Genomic DNA, 25,268 nt, shown 5'->3' on the forward strand with positions numbered 1-25,268 from the left:
TGGTGAAGGTTCTGGGGGCGGTAGCTAGGCCGAAGGGTAGTGCCCGAAACTGGTAATGCTGGCCCAGTATCGCAAAGCGCAGAAAGCGCTGATGATCCCAATGGACAGTGATGTGGAGATAGGCTTCGGATAGATCCATAGAGGTTAGGAATTCTCCTGGCTGTACTGCCCTTATGACCGAGCGTAGGGTCTCCATGCGAAAGTGTGGTATGCTCATGCAACTGTTGACTGTCTTGAGGTCCAGGATGGGCCGGAACATTTCTTCCTTCTCGGGGACGATAAAATAGATGGAATAGTGGCCAGTATTTTTTAGGGCGTGGGCACCGGGGTTATCGCCTTTAGGCTGAGTAGTCTTGCTAATGCTGTTTCCACTGCCATCCTCTTGGAGTGGGAGTGGCATGGTGATCTCATAAATTTGTCTTGAGGGATGCTGTGGAATTCTAGACAGTATCCTTCTCGAATGATGGTTAGGACCCACTTGTCCGATGTTATCTCAACCCATCTTTGGTAGAAGGGGGTAAGTTTGCCCCCTATGTCTTCTTCCTGTGGATGGGTCTGCTGTTTCTCATTGTGGGGTATGGCGGGAACCTGTTCCTGAGCCTGCTCCCCCCCTCTTGGTGTATTTGTTCCGAAAGGACTGAGATCTTCCTGAGGGGCAAGGTCCTTGGTAGTGTGAATTCCTGTAAGGTCCAAAGCGCTGTGATCCTCTGCCCTTGTTCCTTCAGGGGGAGGAGTGCTGACTTCTCTTGTTCCTATCTTCTGGTAGCCGAGGTACTGGAGATTTGCCCCATTTATTGGCTAACTTTTCCAATTCGCTTCCGAACAAGAGAAATCCTTTAAAAGGCATTCTCGCGAGGTTCGCTTTGGAGGTTGCATCGGCTGACCAGTTTCGGAGCCATAGTTATCTTCTGGCTGCCACTGCCGAGGCGATGCCCCTGGCTGAAGTGCACACTAGGTCTGATATAACATCCGTAAGGAAGGAAACCGCAGGCTCCATTATTTCACCGGGTGTGGTTGCATCTCTGGAGAGGAGCAAGCAGGACCGTGCCACCATGGCGCAGCAGGAAGCAATCTGCAGGGTCATTGCTGCTATATCAAAGGACTGTTTAAGGATGGATTCCAGACGTCTGTCCTGGGCATCCTTCAGTGTCGCTCCTCCCTCGATGGGGATGGTCGTACGCTTAGAAATTGTGCAGACCATAGCGTCCACTTTTGGGAAACGTAAGAGTTCCTTGGCCGTGGGTTCCAGGGGGTATAGGGCTTCTAGGGCACGCTCCCCTTTGAAGCTGGCCTCTGGGGCATTCCATTCTAGGTCAATTAGTTGCCGGATGGCTTCCAACATAGGAAAATAGCACGAGGCCTGATGGAGGGACACCAGAATGGGATTCATCTTTGGTTCCACTGGGGTCCGCACCTGGAATGCCCAGCGTCTTCAGAGTCTGGGACACAAGTGTTGGTAATTCATCTTTGTGGAAGAAACACAGCATGGTTCGGTATGGCTGCATCCCTGGAGGGATTTCTCCTTCCTCCAGGGAGTTGGTCTCAGCATCCGAGGTGTCCATATCTCCAAGGTTCTTGGTTAGGAGAGGCATTTCTCGATGAGCCCTGGAGGTGCCGGAAAGGTCTTGTGCTTCCGGCAGGGGTTGAGGCTGGGACACGGCAGGGGCTGGTTGAGCCTGGATAAAGGTTTGCAGCCCTTTGAAGAATTCCATCTAGGAGAAGGTCCCTGGGTCTATGTTAATCCCCGTTGGGGTTGTGGAGGAGGACCCAGAGGTGCCTGCCTGTGGGGGCACAGAGTTAGAGAATCATAGGTCCGGGGTACTATCATCAGTGGATCCGGATCCCTGTACTGGCTTTAGGGGGCCTTGCTTTGGTTCCTCTGGGCCTCTTCGCACTGCTGGCATAGGCAGGAGTCCACTTCAGATTGCATAGCTCTCAGGTGGCAGGCTGGGCAGAGGGCTTGTCTCTTGGCCCTTTTGGCCAGCGGTGCCATGGTTTGTGCGCGTAGCCGGCTTAAAACTCGGTTGTGCGTGTAGGTGTGCACGTGGAGACGCTTGGTTGTGGGTTCCGTGTGCGCAGAGGTTATGCGCGCGGGATGCGCAAGTTGTGCGCGCAGAATTTTGTGCGCACAACTCCGATGTGCACGCCTGGCCCAGTTATGTGCATCGCTGTGCGCACTGCTCGTATGTGCGGACAATGTGGCGGCCAAGGGGGGGAAGATGGTGCCGACAACCCCGCTGGCAAGATGGCACCCCCCCCCTCCGAGGGTCTCCACGTGTGTGGACCCTCGCACAGGATCGGGGACTAGCTCAAGGTCGAGCTGCTCAACCCAATTTTTTTAAGACGCTCGACAGAAGAAGCTATCTGTGCGGCTATTCAAGCTTCGGAGACCAGAGACTTAAGAGAAGGTTTCTAACTTACCTGGTCTTGGCGTTTCCCGGTCGTGTGTCGGGCGGTCTCCGGCTGCAGGGGGAGAGGGAATTACCTTCACTGCCACACTCGATTCTGCACCTGCTGCCTTTCAGCTACACTGGGGGCTAAGTCCACGCCAGTAGCCGGCTGCCGGACCAAGGCTTACCTCTGAGGAATCTCGGAAATCACCTCAGGAATTCTCAACTGAGGGAAGGACAGGAGAGCGGGGCTTGTCTTCTTAAGGTAAATTTTCTTCTTGTTGTATTTTGTAATTGCTAACACTATTCTATATGGGACAGTGTCCACATCTGCTTAGGAGATGGAGAAATACTGAAGAGCTAAGCTACCTGGCACAGGTATATGTAGTGACATCAGCTTTGAAATATGACTCTGTCTCCCATCTGCTATCAGGAGAGCACAATACCCATTGGTCATGAGTTCATCTGGCTACACGCTAGGAAAATGAAGTTCTCCTCGCACCTTCAGCCAGAGAGACTTTTTAAAGAAAAAGCCGATACCTGTAGACTGTGCTGACTGTGGAGGGGAAGTCAGCCTGCAACTTGTTGATAAAATTCTCGGTCAGTTGATGGATGCTCCCTTTATCAGAGGCCTGAAAAAGCAGAGAGAGATACCAGCAATGATTAACAACATTGGGAAAGAAATTGCTTTGTAAAATGCCACTGAAACTTAACAGGACAATGCTCTAATGTCTTAAACATGCTGCTAGCCACTCCATGTTCTCTTCCACTCCTAAGGAGATATGGCATGCGACACAGAATTGGAAAACAAGCTGAACACACACAATGCACTTACAAAAGGCCACTCATGGGGTCAGAAGTTTGTCATCCATCCAATATGGACATAGACCGCACAGGAAAAATCAGCTTAAGGGACCAACAATTGTCTTTCATACAGCATTCTGACTAGACAAGTTGCATAGTACCTACAAAGTGCAGGCTGTGCAGTTTTAGTCTACATGAGGAGAAGACTGTGGTCAGTAGAAATGTTTTGTCTAGAGACTCGATATCCCTTTCCCCATACCTTAGTGTTTAACGCAGGGCTGAAGACAGTCGGGACCCCAAACATCTTGGTATAGAAGGAGATTTCCTTCAGGGAGTACTCTCTCATGGGACGCACCACTACTACATCCCCATGACGGCTATCTGAGAAACCCTGGGAGAAAGAGAAAGAGAGAGAGAGGACATCTAGAGCTGTGATGTTGGCTCCCAGAGAGAACAGAACCCACCCAAACCCTCGGGAAATGCGTACAGTGTCCATGGCCAGGAAGGCTCCTCTTCCCAGGGAGATGTTAGTCAGCAGCTTCACTGCCAGGCGTGTACAACTGTCTCCCAGCATCACCTTGGAGTAGCCCTGGATTCTGGCTGTATGCACAATCAGATGGCTCCTGCCAGATAAGAAAAGAAGGCATGGACACAGAGGCATTAACAAGGAAATAAGGTATTAATGCAGAAGGTGAAATTACTACTTAACTGATAATTTCCTTTCCTCTAGATCAGTCAGGCTAGTCCACACAAGTGAATTATGCACTCCTACCAGCAGATGAAGATGGAGACCAAAAGCTTGCTAATATCACCCCTCATATAGCTCTGCGCCAACATCAGCCTGCCAGTAAATTCTGCAAAAACTAAACCGTGGGCAATATTAAAACCAGCAACAATCTTTCGGTAGGGTCTATTCTTCTCTCAGTCTTTTTCTTTCTTTTTTTTTAAATAAGAGCAAGAAATCTAAACAGACAATGGAAAAACGAGGTAACACAGGGAAACTAATATCCCTCACAGTTACTGACATCCGAGGAATCCATCTCCTTCCATGTGATATGTGTGCCTAAGTTTGAGACCAACATGGAGACTATGACTCACCCAGAATTCTTTGCTGCCTTGGCCTGCTTGCAGTTCTGGCCATGGAAACCTTAAATGCCCTATTAACCGTGATTTGGAGAAATTACAGGAGACATCTGGACAGCAGCAGGAGATGTCAAAAACTTATGATGGAAGGTCATGGGGTCACAGAAAAGCAGAGGGAAAAGGTTAGAATTTCATGGGCTAACGTTTCAACTAAAGTGGTACCAGCGAAACCAGAGTCTTGGAAACCTCCCCTGAGGGTGAAAACCTGACAGGACAAAGGACTAACAGAAGATTGATGTGAACATTAGGCAAGTGGGCCTCAATTTGGGAGGGGGATCAGGGTAACTTAGGTTTAATTTATCTTGTTTTGACACAAGAAACTTTGTACATGATACTCCCATAAGATTCAAGCAATTTAGGGATTGAGACTGTTTGTGTTATCTATAATAAGAAGACTTTACTAATGTACGGAGAAAAAGAAAGGGTAGAGCCTCTCCTATGCATCTGGCCAGAGAGGTCCTGTCCCACTGTTCCTCCCAAAAATGCCTGCATTGCTTATTGATATGCACTAATAAATTAGAATTTGTTTCTACTAAATTTGGTATGGTACCTTTGTGTTCACGGAGAAGCGCCTTTAAGCGTGATTTAGTGCTTAACACTATGGAAAAACCATAACATGGTGCGATACAGTTCTAAACCAGTGGGAATTTCCCCATCTTCCAAAGAATCTGTAATCCTCTTTGTCTGTGCCATCTGGGTCCCTGCCAGGTGAGGCAAGGCATGCCTTGAGTCTGCCGATAGGACTGGGAGAGGGAAGGCTTATTGGCTGAGGTTCCATCTGGACAGGGGCAATTGAGGAAGCCAACTGTGCCTCTACGAAGGCTTGTAGGCCCTGGAAAAATTCCACCAGAGAGAAGGCAGCCAGGTCCATGCTTAGCCCAGGAGGTATTGGGGTAGGAGCCGCTGAATTTCCCTCTCCTACGGATGACCCAGTCTCAGGGGTAACTCAGATCCGGGCTACTTCCATTTAAGGCTGTGGCTAACCCATCCTCTGAATGGGAGGAGCCGGGTTTAGCAAAGTCCGGGGAGGCAAACTCTCCCTAGACTTCCTCACAGTGCTGACATAAGTTGGAATCCAGGTCAGATTGTGAATCCCTAATATGTCAAGCAGCGCAGAAAGGAAGGAAAATTGGTTCTTACCTGCTAATTTTCGTTCCTGTGGTACCACGGATCAGTCCAGATTCCTGGGTTTATGCATCCCTGCCAGCAGATGGAGACTGAGAAAGTTTCACCGACATTGCTTGATAAACCTTAGGGCCATCTGCAATTCCTCAGTATTGATCTGTACCCAAGCAATAAAAAACAGTTGCAAAAACCAAACTAATGAAAACCTTCTTAAACTGTATGAAAATCTTCTTAAACTATACCAACAAAATGGCCTTCTGTAATAAAAAGAACAGCTGAGCTCTCTACCTCCTTAAATCGGGCGTATTCTGAACTGATTCCTGGTACTACAGGAATGAAAATTAGCAGGTAAGAACCAATTTTCCCTTCCCTGTTCGTACCTGGATCAGTCCAGACTCCTGGGATGTGCCAAAGCCCCCTAAGGGTGGGACCTGGAGAGCCCCACTCTCAGAACACTCTCGCTAAAGGAAAGAGAACCTGAATCCAAACGATAGTGTCGCGCAACGGTATGCTGCGACTTCCAAGGCGCTGCCCTGCAAATCTCCTGAGGAGACATCAGCTGCGCTTCCGCCCAGGATGCCGCCTACAAATGCATAGAATGAGCCCATAAGACCTCCAGAATTTCACAACCTCCTGTAATGTAAGTGGACCCAATTGCCTCTTTCAACCAACATGCAACAGTTGCCTTAGAAGCTTTGAAACCTTGCTTCATGCTGCTCCACAAAACAAAAAGGTGGTCGGACCTCCTGAAATCATCCGTCACCTCGAGATAGCACAATAGAGCTCACCGAACATCTAACCACTTGAGCTCCTTCGCATGTGGAGCGAATGCATCTACCGATGCATTCGCTGTCTGGTTCACATGAAATACGAAACCACTTTCACAAAAAAGAAGGTACTATCCTCAACAAAACCCCTGAACTCGAAATTTGAACGAAGGAGGGTCTCGACAGGACAGTTTCAGGATAACCTCCACTGCTTAACCTTGGCCTCTCAAATGCCATGCCGCTATACAAACGTGAGCAGCCTGGTCAGAAAATATGGCGCCCTGACAAAGGAGACCCTCCAGATGCCTAAAGAGAATCGGTCCATCCACTGCCAGGTTGAACAGATCCGCGAAACAGACACCGCAGCCACTCCGAAGCAACCAATGCCACCTCTCCGTGATTTTTTTCTATGCAATGCAACACCTTGCCCACTAATAGCCAGGGGGGGGAAGACATATAGAAGGACCCCTTGGGGCCAAGGCAGAACTAGCACGTCGCTGCCTTCGGCCCCGTTATGACATCTCCGACTGAAGAAACGAAACGCTTTGGCATTTTGACGAGTTGCTATGAAATACACGAGGAGACCCTCATCGATCTCGAATGAGTTGCATCACAGAATCCGATAATTCCCCCTCGCCCAGGTCTAACTGAGTTCAACTCAGGAAGTCCGCCTGAACGTTTTTGACCTCGGCTATGTGGGACACAGCTATGCGTTCCAAGTGCCATTCTGTCCAAAAAATCAAGTGCTATGCCTCCCGAGCTATTGCTTGGCTCTTGGTTCCACCCTGCCGATTGCTTTAAGCCGCTGAGGTCGCATTGTCAAAGAATCCTTACTGAATGACCAACCTCAGACTAATGGCAGAAACTCCCGCAAGGCTAAGCGGACCACCCTGGTCTCTAACCAGTTGATAGACCAAGCAGATTCTCTCGCAGACCAAGTACCATGGACCGAGTGCTGTTGACAAACTACTCCCCATCCACAGTTACTACCGATGCCAGTCTCTATCACCCAATCCAGAACATCGAGGTCCACCCCTTGAACGAGACTGGAAGTCTGAAGCCACCAGGAAAGGCTCTCTCTCACTTCGCCCTCGAGGGGCAATGGAATTTGAAATTCCTTGGATATCGGCTGCCAACAAGCCAAAAGTGCCCTCTGCAAGAGTCTCATAAGAACATAAGAAATTGCCATGCTGGGTCAGACCAAGGGTCCATCAAGCCCAGCATCCTGTTTCCAACAGAGGCCAAAACCAGGCCACAAGAACCTGGCAATTACCTAAGAAGATCCCATGCTACTGATGTAATTAATAGCAGTGGCTATTCCCTAAGTATAATTGATTAATAGCCATTAATGGACTTCTCCTCCAAGAACTTATCCAAACCTTTTTTGAACCCAGCTACACTAACTGCACTAACCACATCCTCTGGCAACAAATTCCAGAGCTTTATTGTGCGTTGAGTGAAAAAGAATTTTCTCCGATTAGTCTTAAATGTGTTAATTGCTAACTTCATGGAATGCCCCCTAGTCCTTCTATTATTCGAAAGTGTAACTAACCGAGTCACATCTACTCGTTCAAGACCTCTCATGATCTTAAAGACCTCTTTCATATCCCCCCTCAGCCGTCTCTTCTCCAAGCTGAACAGTCCTAACCTCTTCAGCCTTTCCTCATAGGGGAGCTGTTCCATAGATGGGAAAACGCCCACAGCACTAACTCCAGGGTGGAAGTCATCGAGCCCAGGATCTGCAAATAATCCCAGACCTTGGCGAACCTGACTCTGCAGTTTCAATACTCTCTTCTCCAAAAGATACACTTTGCTGACCAAGGTGTCGAACCGAGCACCCAGATTCTCCAAAGATTGTGTCGGGATCAAATGACTCTTTGCCATATTCACTACCCCACTGGGGGACTGGAGAAGATCAAGAGCCTTGAGAACTGATTGGTGACAAAGGGCCAATGGGCTTTGCTGTGATAAGCCAGTCGTCCAGATATGGATGCACCAGAATACCTTCCCACTGCAGCGCCGCTACCACCAGCATCACCTTGGTGAAAGTGCGCGGGGCTGTGGCCAGACCAAAAGGAAAGCCCTGAAACTGAAAATGCTGTCCCAGAATCTTGAAACAGAGAAAACGTGCGAGTCTGGATGGCTGGGAATGCAGAGATAGGCCTGGGTGACATCCAGTGAAGCCAGAAACTCTCCCTTGCGAACTGTCGCTATCACTGACCGCAAGGTTTCCATCCGGAAGCGCGGCACCTTGAGCACTGCATTTACCTTTTTCAAATCAAGAATCAGATGAAACGTGCCCTCCTTCTTCGGGACCTTAAAATAGATGAAATATCTTCCCTTGCGAACTTCTGCCAAGGGAACTGGAATTACCGCCCCCATGCGTTGGAGACAATCTAGGATCTCCCGTACTGCTAACTGCTTGCCCATGGGACCACATGGGGGAATTAGAAACAGTTCGCAAAAAGGCTGAGCAAATTCTAAAGCATAGCCGCTCTAACCACACTGAGAACCCACTCATCCTGTGTTACTCTGGTCCAGTAGTCTAAGATCGGAGTCAGGCAACCTCCTATAATAGGAACGACAGAATGGACCAGCCTCACCTCATTGCAAAGACTTACCTCCGGCTGTAGACCCTCCAGCAGCTTCTCGGAATGGCCTCCGGGCACCCCGAAAGGACTGCCCCCAGGACTGACCCCGAGGAGAGAACTGGCTCTGAGAACCGGGCACAGCCCTCAAGGGTCTAGATCTCCTATCGGAGCAAAACAGAGACCGCACTTGAAAAAACGTTTTGGCCTTAAGTTTATCCTCGGGTGACCAGAGTGCTTTATTCTCTCCAAGAGACTGCATTAGCTGCTCAAGATCCTCCCCAAATAAGAAGCGACCTTTGAAGGGAAGCGAGTCTAAATGCGCTTTGAAGGAGATATCCGCGGCCCAGTTACACAACCAAAGTAATCTTCTGGCCGCCACAGCAGAAGCCATTACCCTAGAGGAGGTATGCACCAAATCATAAAGCGCATCCGCCCCATAAGCCACGGCTACCTCAATCCGCTCAGCCTTGTCTGCGTCCTCCCCCGACTTGGGCAGGCTCTTCTGCAACTGCTGTACCCAGTAGAGGCACGCACACTGCATAAAACTAGAACAAACAGTGGCTCTCAAGCCTGAGGCCGAGACCTCAAAAATCCGCTTGAGTTGAATCTCCAATTTGCGATTCTAAACGTCTTTCAAAGCCACAGAACCTATCATCGGGATAGTCATTCGCTTGGTGACCACGGAAACCGCAGCGTCCACCTTAGGGAGAGCAAAAGGTTCCAGTGCCTGCTCTGGCACCGGATACATTTTTGACATGGCCCTCCCCACCTTCAGACTGGAATCAGGAAAACTCCATTCCACCTCCACCAATTTCTTCACTGATACGTGGTATGGAAAAACTGTAGGAGGGCTGTGCATACTGTCTAAAACGGGATCAGTCTCATCCAAATTAGATTCCTGCTGAGGGATTTTAACCCCAAGGACGTGGTAGGCCAAAGGCAATAAAGCCTCAAGTTCGTCCTTCCAAAAAAAGGTGAACCACCTTCAGGTCATCCCCCTCTGGGACTGAGGCGAGCAAACTGTCTCTGGGTCTGGCCCTCCGGTCCCCAGATCCATCCCGATCAGGATTCCCCCCGGGGTCCCTAGGAACCTCGAGCATAATGTCAGATTCCTCCTGACCTGTACCCGACGGAGGACCACCGAGCAGCCGCTGGACCTGGGAGGTTCGACTGAGCCTGGAGCCATGCTGCCTGGGGACCCCCCGAAGGGCTTTTGGCCTGGCGGACAGGCAGGGGCCTGGCGGACAGGCAGGGACCTGGAAAACTGAGCCCTGCACTCTGCTTGCTGCCTTGCTAAATAGGCATCATGCAGCAGCAGGCCAAAATCCGGAGAAAAAGGCCGCAGCAGGTCTGCCCCACCTACAGGGGGCTGGGAACCAGCAACCTATGGCTTACTTCCTCCTCCCCATCCCCCCAATCGAGGCCGGAGTCGGAACAGGCAGAGGACAGGCGTGGGGGGAGCATCCCCCTCCCGTAGCACGGGAACTGCCGAAGAAAACAAAATGGCCAGAGCCGTGCTGTGCGAGCAACCAGACCGCGCAAGAGCCCCGACGCCGTTTCGCCGGTGGTGGACCCTCCGACGAGCCCTCCCCACCAGAGCACCCTGCACAAAAGCCCTGCCGATTGAGCCGCACAAGAGCAGAGCCACAAGCCCTGCATGCCGACCCGCGGGTCATCACACCAGAGAGGGGGGGACTGCCTGTACCAGAAATAAACAAACCTTGCTCTGATATCCGCCCCCCCCCCCCCCCACTGGAGCCTGAAAGGAAGAGGAAGCCACCCAATTGGCAAGCCTCGCCTGTTCTCAAAACTTCTGCTTCTGGCTTTTTTTTTTTCTTAAACAAAAACTTTATTATGGAGGCTTTATTATGGAGCCTGCAGCCACCAGAGCGGCCTCGTGGAGGGATCTGGACCACCAGATTTACACCCCATGGGCACACAAGTCGAACACAGATAGAGGTCCCAGACCCCTGGCTTGCCCGCCTCGACCGGTCAGGGTATAACCCCTTAGGACTCCAAAAAGCAAAAAAGACCCCTGGGAGAAAGGCTCAAAAACAAAAACTGCCCGAACCACAGAACTCCAGGTTTAGCATCATCTACCATCTGCTGAAGACAGAGAAATATTGAGAAACTAGAGGTTGCACTAGGGTTTATCAAGCAGTGTCAGTGAAACCTTCTCCGTCTCCTGGCACGGATGCATAAACCCAAGAGTCTGGACTAATCCGGGTAAGTACAGGGAAAGGCGCTTATGTTTCTTGGCTGCCGGAGCCATTGGCGGTGGTAACCATGCGCTCTGTCGGCTTGAGCTTAAAACTTTATGCACAGATATGGGGTGCCTGGGCAGGACGCGGCAAGGCGTACACACAGCCTGTGCACCCGGCTTTGGCTGTATTTTGCGCTTAGTAGGCTTTGCGCGTATGTACGCACGTGACATTATATGCTCAGCGCACGTGCAGAGCCAATGCACTGAGTCTACCGAGGTTCCAAGGAGGGCAATATGGCACCCACAAAGATACGCGCAAGATGGCGCCACCGCAGCCTACCACACGGTATGCCGACCAAGCCTAATATGGGGCCGCTTAACCCGTTTGGAAGCCCACTTCCCCTTACCAGAACAGGATCAGGAACGCACATCGAGCAAGGAGACTGGAGGAAGTCTTACCGAAAACCTCTCCAATGTCTCTGAATCAGGAGGTAAATCTTTTTTTTTTTTTAAACTTACCTGGGCTCGGCGCTTACCAGCTGAGAATAGAGACGGTCTCCGGCTGCGGAGGGGGAGGGCTTTGGCCGTCGCTGCTGCGCTTGGCTTCCTGTGCCCGCTGCCTTTCAGCTGCTTCGGCAGCAAAATCCTCACCGGGAACTGACTACCGGACCAAGGCACACCTCTGAGGGATCTAGGAAATCACCTCAGGAATTCTCAACTGGGGGAGGGATAGGAAAATTGGTTCTTACCTGCTAATTTTTGTTCCTGTAGTACCACAAATCGGTCCAGACAGTGGATTGAGCCTCCTGTCCAGCAGATGGAGACAGAGAAAAACTAAAAGGGTATCCTATATGAGGACAGTGCTCACTCTGCATCCCTTCAGTATAAACGTTATCAAAGCAAGAAAAGGTAAAGTTAACCAGTAGAAGATCAAGCAAGTGACAACCAACATGTAATTTGAACTATCAACACGTGAAAGAACCGCTCTTACGTATGTATCTCCAGTTGAGAAAGACTTCCGGTGCCTTGAAGTTCTGATAGGAAGTAACTGGATCCAAAATGCTGTTAAGAACCAAACAAAAAAAAAAGAAAAAACCTTTGAACGGATGAATCAAAAAAGAAACCACAGTCGGGGTGGGAGTCTCGTCTGATCCGTGGTACTACAGGAACAAAAATTAGCAGGTAAGAACCAATTTTCCTTTCCCTGTACGTAGCCAGATCAGTCCAGACAGTGGGATGTACCAAAGCTTCCCTAAAGAGGGTGGGATCGAGACAAACCTGCTCGAAGCACCTGCCGACCAAAGGAACCAAACACTGGCGCCTGGATGTCGAGGCAATAATGATGAGCAAAAGTATGGAGAGACTTCCAAGTAGCTGCCCTGCAGATTTCTTGCAGAGAGACCGACTGACTCTCCACCCAAGAAGTAAACTGTGCACGCAAAGAATGGGCCTTTACAACCTCTGGAACTGACCGGCCACGACAGATATAAGCCGACGCAATGGCCCCCTTCAGCCAGCGAGCAATGGTAGCCTTAGAGGCCTTATTACCTCTATTTGGGCCGCTCCATAAGACAAAGATGATTAGAAATGTGAAATTTGTTTGTAACCTGTAAGTATTGGAGTAGGACTCTCTTCACATCAAGACGCCGGAGGTCACCGCCAGGCATGCTCACAATGTCTTCTGGAGAAAAGGCAAGAAGCTCCACTGACTGACTGACGTGAAAAAGAAGACACGACCTTTGGAAGAAAGGATGGAACTGTCTTGAGGGAAACACCTGAGTCAGAAAAGCGGAGAAAGGGCTCCCTACAAGACAAGGCTTGGAGTTCAGACACTCTCCTGGCCGAGCAAACAGAGACCAAAAATACAGTCTTAAGAGTGAGGTCTTTAAGGTGAGGCACGCCGGAGGGGTTCAAAAGGCACCTCGCAAAGGACTCAAAGTACCAAATTGAGGCTCCAAGATGGACAAGTAGGCCGGACAGGTGGGTTTAAAATGTTTGGCCCCTTTAAGGAAGCGTATCGATGGTCGCATAACCATCGATACGCCCTAGGAGGGAACAGAGGGCCGAAACCTGCACCCGCAGAGAACTGAAAGACAAACCTTTGGAGAGACCAGACTGCAGGAAGGAAAGGACCTGAGACACCAGAGCTCCGGACTCTGCACACGCATTCTCAAATACTCTCCATACCCGGACGTAAGCGAGAGATGTAGAGGTCTTCCGTGCCTGCAAGAGAGTGGAGATAACTTCCTCCTTATACCCTTTCTTTCTTAGGCGCTGCCGCTCAAAAGCCAGGCCGCTACACAAAAGCGATCCGCCTGATCGAAAAATACTGGCCCTTGGTGGAGGTTGGGGAGGTGACCGAGGCGAAAAGGACCGTCTGTTGCGAGGTTCACCAGATCCGTGAACCACAGTCTCCGAGGCCCCTCTAGCGGTACGAGAATGACTGGCCCCTTGTGGAGTTCTATCCTTCGGAGTATCTTTCCCACCAGAGGCCAAGGTGGGAACACGTAGAGAAGAACGTCGTGAGGCCACGGAAGAACCAGGGCATCAACCCCTTCCGAGCAGTGCTCCCTTCTATGGTTGAAGAATCTGGGGGTCTTTGTGTTTTTCAGGGTAGCCATCAGGTCCAGGTGTGGAACCTCCCACTTGCGCACCAGAAGATTCATCGCCTCTTCGGACAATTCCCACTCTCCGGGGTCTAGGTGTTGTCTGCTGAGGAAGTCCACTTGTACATTCTCCTTCCCCGCAATGTGGGAAGCTGCCAGACAACTCAGGTGTCTCTCCACCCAGGAGAGCAGCTTGCTGGCCTCCAGATCCACCAGACGACTCCTGGTGCCACCCTGGCGATTGATGTAAGCTACTGTGGTGGCATTGTCGGAGAGGACCTGCATGGCTTTGTGACAAAGCAAGGGCAAGAACGTCTTGAGTGCCAGATGGACAGCTCAGGCTTCCAGACGATTGATGTGCCATTGGGATTGCACAGGAAACCACAGTCCTTGTGTGGACTAGTTCTGACACACCGCTCCCCAGCCGGAGAGGCTGGCATCTGTCATCAAAATGATCCACTGGGGCATCTCCAAAGGCACCCCTTTCAAGAGGTGGGCGAGTGAAAGCCACCACTGCATGCTGGCAATGGGTAGAGTCTGAGAGCGGTAGGGGTGTTTGGAACTCCTCCGAGACCGGCTTCCAGCAGGACAGCAATGCTTTCTGTAGAGGATGCATATGCGCAAAGGCCTAAGGAACCAAATCTATGGTGGAAGCCATGGAGCCCAGGACCTGGAGATAGTCCCAGGCCGTGGGTACCGAAAGAGATAAGAGATATTTGTACCTGGTCCATGAGCTTGAGCGCTCGGTGCTTGGGCAACAGGACTTTGCCCACGAGGGTGTCGAAACGGGATCCCAGGAATTCCACGACCTGGGAGGGCTTCAGGTGACTCTTGGAGAAGTTGACAATCCACCCAAGGGAGGAGAGAAATGTCAAGACCCTGTCGACTGCTGCAGTGCACAGGTTCTCAGACTTGGCCTGGATGAGCCAGTCATCCAGGTAAGGGTGGACCAGGACTCCCTCCCGACGAAGGGAGGCCGCCACCACTATCATGACCTTGGTGAACGTACGTGGCGCAGTGGCCAGGCCGAACGGAAGCGCTTGGAACTGGAAGTGATGCCCCAGGATGGCAAAGCGGAGATACATCTGATGGTCGTGGCAGATTGGGATATGCAGGTAAACCTCTGTCAAGTCAAGAGAGGCCAGAAATTCGCCTGAGCAAACTGCTGCTATGACCACTCGCAGAGTCTCCATCCGAAAATGGGGCACCTGGAGGGCTCGATTGACTCTTTTGAGGTCCAGGATTGGTCGGAAAGAGCCATCCTTTTTGGGAACGATGAAGTAGATGGAATATTGGCCAGATCCCTGTTCCTCCAGGGGTACAGGGACTATGGTACCCAGCTCCTGTAGCCTGTCCAGAGTCTGGCACACAACTGGACGCTTCCGAGAGCCGCAGGGAGAGATTAGAAAGTGGTCGGGTAGTTCCCGAGCAAAGTCTAACGCGTAGCCGTTGGCGATCACATCAAGGACCCACTGATCCGACGTGATGTTGGCCCATTCCTCGAGAAAAAGGGACAGACGTCCACCTAAGGTGGGAGCGGAGGAATGGGCCAGCTGCATTTCATTGGGAGGACTTCGAGGTGGAACCTGAAGGGTTAGCATCTCAGAACGGCCGTCGGCCACGAAAGGAATGAGACCAAGACTGGGATCTAGTGGAGGTGGGTCTTTGGGCAGTCCCTCTCGGCCTGTTGTACCTGCGCTGGCCACTGAACTGAGAGCATGAAGGAAAAAAGGATTTGGATTGCTGAGGGCAGTCCTCCAGCAACTTATGAATCTTATTGTCCCCAAGAGATCTGATAAGCTGATCCAGGTCCTCCCCAAAAAGCAACTTACCCTTGAAGGGGAGAGTGCCCAACTGTGCTTTAGAAGAGGAATCCGCCACCCAATTACACAGCCAGAGGAGGCGCTAGGCCGACACCGCCAAAACCATGGCTCTGGCCTGTACCCGAAGGAGGTCATAAAGAGCGTCTGCTCCATATGCAACTATGGCTTCCAGCCATTCTGCCTGTTCCACCTCTGCAGACGGGAGGTCCTAGGTGCTGAGTAGCTGTTGAACCCACCTAAGGCTTGCCCGCTGCATGAGACTGCTACAGACTGTCGCCTGGACCCTGAGCGCCAATACTTCAAAGATTTTTTTGAGGTAGACCTCTAATTTGCGATCCTGAAGGTCTTTCAATGCAGTCATCCCCACGACCGGGATAGTAGTGCGCTTCGTGACAGCGGAGACAGAGGTGTCTACCTTGGGGATCCGGAGCATATCCAGACATGGTTCTGGAAGAGGGTAGAGCTTGTCCATGGCTCTGCCCACACGCAAACCAGCTTCCGGTGTCTCCCATTCCCGGAGCAGTAACTGCATTAGCATCAGATGAAAAGGGAAGATGCGCGGGGTGCCCTCAGGCCGGCGAGGACCGGACAAGGAGCTGCAGCAGACGCGTTGTCCTCCAGAGGCGCATCTAAGCCCAACTCGGCCAGAACATGGGGTATAAGCGGGTCCAGCTCTTTACGCTAGAAGACGCAACACCCTGGGGTCATCTCCCTCTATCAGTGGATTCAGAGCGAGGACATAGGCATCCGGTTCGAGGTCCGGTATCTGAGCGGGCGGATCAGTGGGGGCTTGAGGGACCGGGACCCCTGGGACCACCCGAACCCGGTTCGCCCCTTGAGAGTCTGGGGTCCTGGGCCCCTGTGCTGCAGATGATCTGGGGACCTTGGCAGGAGGAGGGCAGGCAGGCAGTTGAGGATCTGAGGGTCATCCTGCTGTAGAAGGCTGGCAACATAAGCCTTATGCTTAAGAACAAAATCAGCTGAAAAAAGTCCTGGAGATTTTCCTGGTAGAGGGGGAGGTGGGTCAGTGGGCAGGGGGTCAAAGCGAGAAAAAAAAAAAAAATCGGGTCCCATCCCCCATCAGGCTCAGATTCCTCAGCGAGGTTTGGAAACATAATGGCCAGCGTTCCCGCGGTTTGCAGGAACAGGGCCGTCCTTGCAGTGCGTCTGCCGGGCTGGGAATAACCAGCTGATCTCACCGGCGCAGAGGAGCCTTCCCCTCCGTTCAAGCACCGAGAACATACTTCCTCATGGGAGAGCCGCAAGGCAGGCTCTCCACATGCGAGGCAAAAAACCGATCGAGGGAGAGAGGGGGAGGAGCAGATCTGCTGCGTGTGAGATGGCAAGAATTGCTGGTGCTTGGCTGAGAGCAGGGAAGAGAAAAAGTTCAGCTACCCGCTCTTTCCCTCGATCTAAGGTTTATTATTATTATTATTTTAACTTGTTGGTAAGGTTGAAGAAGCAGAGGAATGAACTTCTCTGCAGCAGACCCGAGGTATGCTTCGTCTCTGGGTCTGCTTGTGGTAGGGACTGAACCACCAGTTTCACCCCTAGCCAGGCAGGTCACCGGGTAGGGTGCTAGGCTGAGGATCTCAAGGGACAAAGCCCCACTAGGCACCCAGTAAGAGCAAGGGACAAACATTGTTGCTCCCTGCCAGAAATGAAAACTTTAAGATTTTTTTTTTGTTTTTGAAAACTGAAAACAGAAATTAAGTACTTGCTTGATCCAAATAAGACAGAAAGAGGGAGAAAGTAGATTTTCCCTGAACAATCTGTCTAGAGGGGAGCCGCAGGGTCTGCCATCTGCTGGAGATAGAGAAATACTGAAGGGATGCAGGGTGAGCACTGTCCTGATATAGGATACCCTTTTAGTTTTTCTCTATCTCCATCTGCTGGACAGGAGGCTCAACCCACTGGACTGATCCGGGTACGTACAGGGAACTTTACGTATCACCGCAGAAGAGCGGGACTCAATTTTTTTCTCCAGTTTAAAAGCAGAATTTCTTCTTCCAAAAAAGTACAGCAATCCCCATATGCTGGAGACAAATACTGAAGGGCTGAGGTCACTGCAGGGGTGTATCTAGGGTGACGTCAGCTTTGAAACCTGACTCTGTCTCTGTCTGCTGGCAGGGGAGCACAACCCATTGGTCCTGAGTCCATCTGGCTACATGCTAGGAAATACAGTGCTGCTTATTTGAATTTAATACAAATATAACAAGTGAAAAATGGTTTACAGTAAAATTGGGATTCAAATAAAGAATTAGAGGCAGGGCAGTGACAAGCGCACCATGTCAGCACTACTCCTGTACCTGCTCTCAAAAATTGTTCTTTTTCCTATAGTGGCTACAACTGCTTTTCTCTACTCTCGAGGCTGAAAAGGCAGTGGAGGTTAGAAAGAACACAAAATATTTTCCCATGATGTGCCCCTGGGGCTGGATTTTAAAAGCCCTGTGCGCGTAAATCCAGCCGATTTACGAGCGCCGGCGCACCTATTTTGCATAGGCCGCCGGCGTGCGCACAGCCCTGGGACGCGCGTAAGTCCCGGGGCTTCGTAAAAGGGGCGGGGAGGGGGCATGTCCGGGGGTGTGGTGCTGGCCCGGGGGTGTGGTCGAGGCCTCCGGACCAGCCCCCGGGTTGGGTGATGGCGCGCCAGCAGCCCGTTGGCGCGCGCAGATTTACGCCTGCTTTTAGCAGGCGTAAATCTGCCAACAAAGGTAGGGGGGGGTGGGTTAGGTAGGAGAAGGGAGGGGAAGGTGCAGGGGGGGTGGAAAGAAAGTTCCCTCCAAGGTCGCTCCGATTTTGGAGTGGCCTCGGAGGGAAGAGGCAGCGCGCGCAAGTTGCACAAATGTGCACCCCCTTGCGTGCGCTGACTCCGGATTTTATAAGATACGTGCAGCTACGCGTGTATCTTATAAAATCCAGCGTACTTATTTATAAAATCTACCCGCAGGTGCTTAGCACAGAGACACACATAAGAAATGCCATGCTGGGTCAGACCAAATTCACATGGACTAGCCTGTTCTGCTGAAGTGCAAAGAGCAATCCAGCTGGTTTTTGCTCTTGTGCATCTTTCAGTGACATCAAGAAAAACTTGCCACCACTTGTCATGCAACAGTCTCTCCTGCAGCTCATTCCTGTTAAGAATATGCATCCTAATGGGTCTAAGTGACGGTATGCACAGTCTCACCAAAGCAGAAAGAGGACTGCTGTCAAAACAGCCTTGTCAGTATAACCCCGCTGAACCAGCAGCTCTATTTCTGCCTGTACACTTTAGCAGGAGCATGACCAAGACCCTGGATAATGCTTCTTCATTTGATTGCTACTGTCTCACAGCACAGGGGAAGGAATTACACTTACCGCAAAATCTGTAGCAGCTCCTCTTTAGCCGTTAAGGATTTCAGAGAGCTGAAAAGCTGGTTCAGAGCCTGGGTGGTGTGTGGAGGAGGAAGATGAAGCATCCCTGTGAAGGCTGCAGGCTCTTGTCTTGCTGGCTCTTTGGTGCTCAGCTCAGGTAGCTGGGCCTGGACCCACGCTTCTGTGCAACAGGTCCTGCTCCCACTTGCTGCATTCTCTAGTTGCGACTGATAACACATAAATCCATCTACTGCTGTCTTGTAGTCATGTGTCACTTCGAGGATGTCCTTGGAAACCCTCTGAACAACTGAACTGGGCAAGTTAAATACCTGTACCCTCCCCCCAAAAAAGGATTAAAAAGGTTTTTGTTAATTATACAGAAAAGGCAAGAGCATATACTGAAATATCAGATAATTACATTTCCACTCTTCCACATGGCGTGTGAAAGTGCTGCCTGCCAGTGTGGACAAGCAAAGACAGCAGCAGGCCGGGCGCACATTGGGGCAGATTTTAAAAATTTGCACGATCGTGTACTTTTGTTCGCACACCAGGCGCGAACAAAAGTACGCTGGATTTTATAAGATACGCGCGTATCTTATAAAATCCGGGGTCGGCGCGCGCAAGGGGGTGCACATTTGTGCAACCTGCGCGCGCCGAGTCCAACGCGCGCTGCCTGTTCCCTCCCTCCCCCCCACCTTCCCCTCCCTAACCCACCCTCCCCGGCCCTATCTAAACCCCCCTTTACCTTTGTTGGCAGATTTACGCCTGCTAAAAGCAGGCGTAAATCTGCACGCGCCAGCGGGCTGCTGGCGCGCTGTCACCCGACCCGGGGGCTAGTCCGGAGGCCTCGACCACGCCCCCTGGCCGGCACCACGTCCCCGAAATGTTGCGTTGTTTCGGGAACATCCCCTCCCCCTTTACAAAGCCCCGGGACTTGCGCGCGCCGGCGGCCTATGCAAAATAGGTGCGCCGGCGCGCGTAAATCCAGCCGGATTTACGTGTGCAGGGCATTTAAAATCCGCCCCATACTGTGCATTTGCATGGGGTGGCAGCAGCAGCAGAAAAGGCCACGAGGCTGCCAGTGGAGCCCAACCTGCTGGCGGCTGAAGAAAAAGAGAGAATACAGACCACCAATGGAGCTCAACTCGCTGGCAGCTGAAGAAGAGGCCTTGGGCCATCAATGAAGCTTAACCTGCCCACCAGTGGCAGAATATAAGGAGAGGCTGTAGTGTTCCCTTTAAGCTGTGTGCAGGCACTCTCACACGTTTCCTACAGGCGTGCACAGCTTTGCCCCCCCCCCCCCCATGAAGGAAGGGCACCACGGCCCAAAAAAAAAAATGAGGTCATGTGTGTGTGTGTGTGTGAGAGAAAGAGAGAGCCCGTGTGCATGTGTGTGTGTGTGTGTGTGTTTGAGAGATTGCATGTCTGTGTGAGAGCCTATGCATCACAGGCGCACGTACACATACACACACATACATATATAGTGTCCGAGGGGGAGAGAGAGCCTGTGTATGTGAGGGAGTGTGTATGAAAGCATAGGCATCTTAATGAGAGAGGGAGTGTGTGATAGAAAATGTGTTATTCTGTGTGTGAGAGAGAGAAGCGTTGGTGTGGCCCTACCTCCCCCAATCCATGATGATCTCAGGGGGACTGGAAATAAAAAAAATCCCAGGTATGGAGAGCAGAAGACTTTTAAATCCTTATTTTATTTACCGCATGTAATCTGATGTTTCTGCTCATTTGAAAAAAATTGGGGGGGGGGGCAAAAAACATTTTCTAATTATTGGATTTTTTATTCATCAGATGTTTTGAAATATTTTATTGATGCTTGAGAATTTTGGATATTCTATTCGTTAACTGATTTGAAATGTATTCCTTTTATGAATATGATTTTACTATTATGATTGATGTTTTATATTTCTTGATTTTATTATTTAATGTTTTTATGAAGAATGGTAATGTTTCTGTTTTTCCATTTTTGCTCTGCATGTAGAGGCTGGCTTGTTGTGGGTTCCAGTTCAGTTCTTCTCAGCACGTTTCTGTTTATACTTTCTGATCTCTTTATTCTGTATCTGGTGAGGGTCTCTCTGTGTTCTGCATATGTGACAGAGGTGAGGTATTTTGCTGGCATGTAATTTCTGTGAAGGGATCTATAGCAGCCTGATTTGTTCTGTTTTTCTAATAGGTGTACTGCTGTTCTAGGGCCTGGGCAGCAGTAATCATATGAGCAAAGATCATCATCTCTCTAGCCAATGTTGGGGCCTGTAGCTTTCAGGAAGCCTACAATAGTAGGTAGAAGATCCCAGCAGGTAAAGGGGCTTAAAACGTTGACCTTCCCCCACTGAGCTGGTGGTGTTTGGTTTGACTGCAGCAAGACACCGATCTACCTATTCTTCAGCTGTATTAATGATTCGTATTCCCTTACCTCCTCTAAACAGACGATGTGGTAAGGGAATCCAGACCTCTTCAGAATTAACTCCATCTCTGTTATTGTCTTCTCTCTCTCCTTCAGGTTTTGTCCACGAACAGCTCCCTCTGTATAACAACCAGCACACAAAGGTGAAATTGGTCCTTACCTGCTAATTTCCTTTCGTCCTGACAGACCAGTCCAGGCCAATGGGGATTTCCTCCCACCAGCAGAGAAGCAATCTCTTTGCCTTCACAGCTCCCTTCTATATAAAGTTGTCCTGTACGAGGCGGCGTCAGTAGTCTATTGCCCACGTTGGATATGCGTTCCTTCCTGCTATGCCTGAGCACTAAGGTATCTTTCTTTTCCTGAATATGTACTTGTTTGATTCTATCTTCTCCTCCAGTGACTGTACAACACTCTATGTCCTCGTGTCTTATCAAGTCTGATGAAAAAACCCCAAAATGCATTGAGAAAAAAAACCCCAAAATGCGAGCCTTAATATTGGCCTCTCACAGTTTAAGGAGTAATTACTCTTCCCACTCCCTATCTCTCAATATTTTCCCTTCTTTTATAACTACTGTAAATAAAGCATGAGAGGGGGAAAAATATTCCACTTAGGGTGGGTCCTGGACTGGTCTGTCAGGACTAAAAGAAAGGAAATTAGCAGATAAGGACCAATTTCACCTTCCTTCACATCCTGCAGACCAGTCCAGACCAACGGGGAGTACTCATCCCAGGCGGGAGTGCTCCATATCTGCATGCATCACACCCCCCCCTGGCGAACACCGCATCCTTCTGTTCCTGTAAGGTTAACCTATATTGTTTAGTGAAGGAATGCAAAACTCACTAACAATGTTCCTCTTTGAGCAACTTGATCTTCCTGGGAGAGTTCCAAAACATCCGTGAGATTCATTGATTGCTAAACATTCCTGTCACTTTGTGGGCCCTCAGCAGCTTTCTGAAGCAGGAAATAGGCCTTTGTAACTAAAAGGCAGGGCATCTGCTGGTATCTTGAGATTAACAACCATATAGCTCTTAAATATATCCACCGTAGGCATCAGTTTAATAACTGGGAAATTAAGAACCCTAATCTTAAGGTCTCTTAAAGAATTTTCTACATTTTCCATCTTTTTAACCTGAACATTTTCAGAATGCACCAAATTCTGTTGAAGCTTTTCAACTGAGGCTAATCTTTTTTCAACATCGTTTAGTCTCTTTTCTTGGTCCGAAACCTTTTTTTCAGTATTCATGACACGCTTGTTAGTATCCGTATATATCTGAGATAATGTAACAAGTGCAGACTCTATTGAGACTAGTGCTTCCCAGACCACATCAAGAGTTATAACTTTAGGGTTCAATAGAAAAGGGCCTGAAGAACCGAATGCTCACCCATTCCAGGGATTCCAGTGGCAGTGTCCCGATTTGAGTCCAAATTTGAAACAGCAGAGCAAGTTTGTTCCAATAAAGAGGGGGGCAAATAGGCCATAGAATGGCCCCCCAAAATCTCTTCTGCCGCAATGTTCCCCTTGGATCCTTCTCCCATGGCTCCCAAATCAATCTCCTGCACTGCAGGTTGAACGGTGGAAACGGCTGAAGAAGCCATAGTAACAGTGACAGTCACTGCACTCGGCTGATGGGTGGGAACAGCATCTCTGGTGTGCCGGGGCTTAGCAAGATCTCCTCGGCCATGAGAGGAGACGTACGCTCCACATGCCCTCCTTCAGTGGCCCTCGCTCCCGGCATGTTCAGCGTCGAGGAAAAGAAGCTCTCAATTCTTCTCTGGTTAAGATCCAAGGTATCTAGAACTGCCAGGCTCTCACGGAGCTTGGCTTTGCGCTTCGTATGCGGCATAAGGAAACTGAAAGGTAATAGCGGTAAAGCAAATATACCGAGGAAACTGGAGAGCGTTCTGATTCTACTCCTCAATCGTCCACCATCTTGGCTCCACCCTCCAAAACTACTCCGTATTCTGCCCATGATGTTGCTTGTGCTCTGGTGGAGTGTGCCTCGAGACCTTCCAGCACCTTCTTCCCCTGAGCATGTAAGCTGGGGCTATTGCTTCCTTAATCCATCTGAGATAGAGGCCTTTGCTGCAGCCGCCTCCTCTTTGTGTGGCCATGGGTATAGCACAAACAACCTATCCGACTTTCTGAAGTGGTTGGTGGTCTACAGATATCTGAGCAGGATCTTTCTTATATCCAGACCTTTCATACTCTGCTTCTTTCTCAACCTGCCAGAACTACTGCCTCATTCATATGAAGACGCGACACCACTTTGGGTAAGAACGAAGGGACCAGTCGAGTTGTGACTTTCTCTCTAGAAAATGACAAATACAGGTCCCCCGCATAACAGGGCTCACAGCTCTGAGAGATTCTCCTAGCTGAAGAGATTGCCACCAGAAACACAGTTTTTAGTGTGAGGTCCTTTATTAATGACTGTGTGAATGGCTCAAAGGGCTGCTGTGTTAGTGCTCTCAGCCCTAGGTTTAGGTTCCATACTGGCACCTGGTTTCTTCTCCGAGGGTGTACTCAATTTGTGCCTTTAGAAATCTAGGCCTAATCAGTTCTTTGAAGCAGGCAATTGCTGTCACCTGCACTCTTAAAGAATTTACTGCTAGGCCTTTCTCCAGGCCTGCCTGCCTGCAGGAATTGCAAGATTATTGGCAAGTCTGCCTTCTTTGGATTGACAGCCTGCTGTTTGCACAAGTGCTGAACCCATTTCCAAACTCTTGTGCACACTTTTAATAATGCAGAGATTTTTTTTGTTTGGAGTACCCCTTCTTCCGCAATTCCTCCCTTTCAGTAGCCAGGCTGTAAGCGAGAAGGGACTTGGATCTTCCATGCACACTGGGCCCTGATGAAGCAGCCCTGCATACCAAGGGCATCTTGGCAAATCTGGGGCCACCTATACTACTGTTCCTGGGTGACTGTCAATTTTTTCTGATGACCCTGGCCACGGCGGGAATATGTACAATAGCGCTCTTTGCAGCCAGGACTGCGTTAGCGCAGCGCAGCCATTCCCCTGGCTAGGCTGCATCTCGACTTGTTGAAGATCTGTTCTGCCTTTGGATTTTTGTGGGTTGCCATCAAGTCCCAACTGGGATGTCCCTATCTGAGTACTATTTGCTGAAAGGCAACGTCTGCCAGCTCACACCCCTGGGGTCCAGCTCTCGGAGACTCCAAAAATCTGCTTGAACATTCTGCGATCCTGCTACATGGGTTGTGGAGATGTCTTGCAGGTGCTACTCTGCCCACTGCATCAGCAACTGGGCTTCTTCCTGGGCCTGCCTGCTCCCTGTGTCTACCTGCTTGTTCACATATGCCATGGTTGTTGCATTGTCTGAAAAAAAAAAATCTTCACTGCTCTTCCCCGGAGTATTTCCTGAAACTCTTCTAACGCCAGCCAGACTTGCCCGTGTCTCCAAGGTATCTTGCCTCCTGTGTTTCCAGAGGCCTTGCAGGCTCTTGAGTGGTCTGGGAAGCACTAGTCTCAATAGAGTGGGTATGTTTTGCAATGCGTCCCCCATCCTTTCCTGCTGGCATCTGTGGAAACTGTTATCCACTGGGGGGGGGGGGGGGGGGGAGGGTCTCTAGGTTGGTCCTGGACAGCCACCAGCCTAGACTGCCTCACATCTTGGCCAAAAAAGAGGGAGTCGCTTGAAGAATCCCTGCTGCGACGAGCACCTGGAAAGAAGGCTCTCCTGTAGTGGTCTCATATGAGCTCTCACCCAGGGGACTACCTCTATGGTTGCTGTCATGGACCCCAGAAGATGTAAATACATCCGGGCTGTATGGCTTTGGTCCTTCAGGAATGACGTGACGTATTGCTGCAGCTTGTGAATCCTCTGCTGCGGCAGAAAAAATGTGCCCACTCTTGTGTCGCATCGAGCCCCCAGATGCATCAAATTCCTGAGAGGGCTGCACGTGGATTTTGGCTTGGTTCACTACCCAGCTTAAGCTCTGCAATACCTGCACCACCCTCTGAGTTGGCTCTTATCAGCCAATCATTCTAGTATGGATGGATGCGGACTCTCTCCTTGCAGAGGAATGCCA

The 25,268-nt window shown here is 50.3% G+C and overlaps 1 protein-coding gene across 3 annotated transcripts in view; it reads right to left on the minus strand.

Moving 5' to 3' along the window:
- CTU2 (cytosolic thiouridylase subunit 2) overlaps positions 1 to 25,268 on the minus strand; it is a 43,725-nt gene that overhangs the window by 12,109 nt on the left and 6,348 nt on the right. For all 3 annotated transcript variants that reach the window (XM_029608629.1, XM_029608628.1, XM_029608630.1), the window contains exons 6-10: positions 21,232 to 21,341; positions 18,810 to 19,135; positions 3,682 to 3,817; positions 3,454 to 3,585; positions 2,931 to 3,022 (exon numbers count right to left, since the gene is read on the minus strand). In XM_029608629.1, the coding sequence (XP_029464489.1) occupies positions 2,931 to 3,022; positions 3,454 to 3,585; positions 3,682 to 3,817; positions 18,810 to 19,135; positions 21,232 to 21,341 (796 nt within the window). The remainder of the gene's footprint in view (positions 1 to 2,930; positions 3,023 to 3,453; positions 3,586 to 3,681; positions 3,818 to 18,809; positions 19,136 to 21,231; positions 21,342 to 25,268) is intronic.

Source organism: Rhinatrema bivittatum, chromosome 7 (assembly GCF_901001135.1).
Source record: "Rhinatrema bivittatum chromosome 7, aRhiBiv1.1, whole genome shotgun sequence".
Classification (NCBI taxonomy): Eukaryota; Metazoa; Chordata; class Amphibia; order Gymnophiona; family Rhinatrematidae; genus Rhinatrema; species Rhinatrema bivittatum.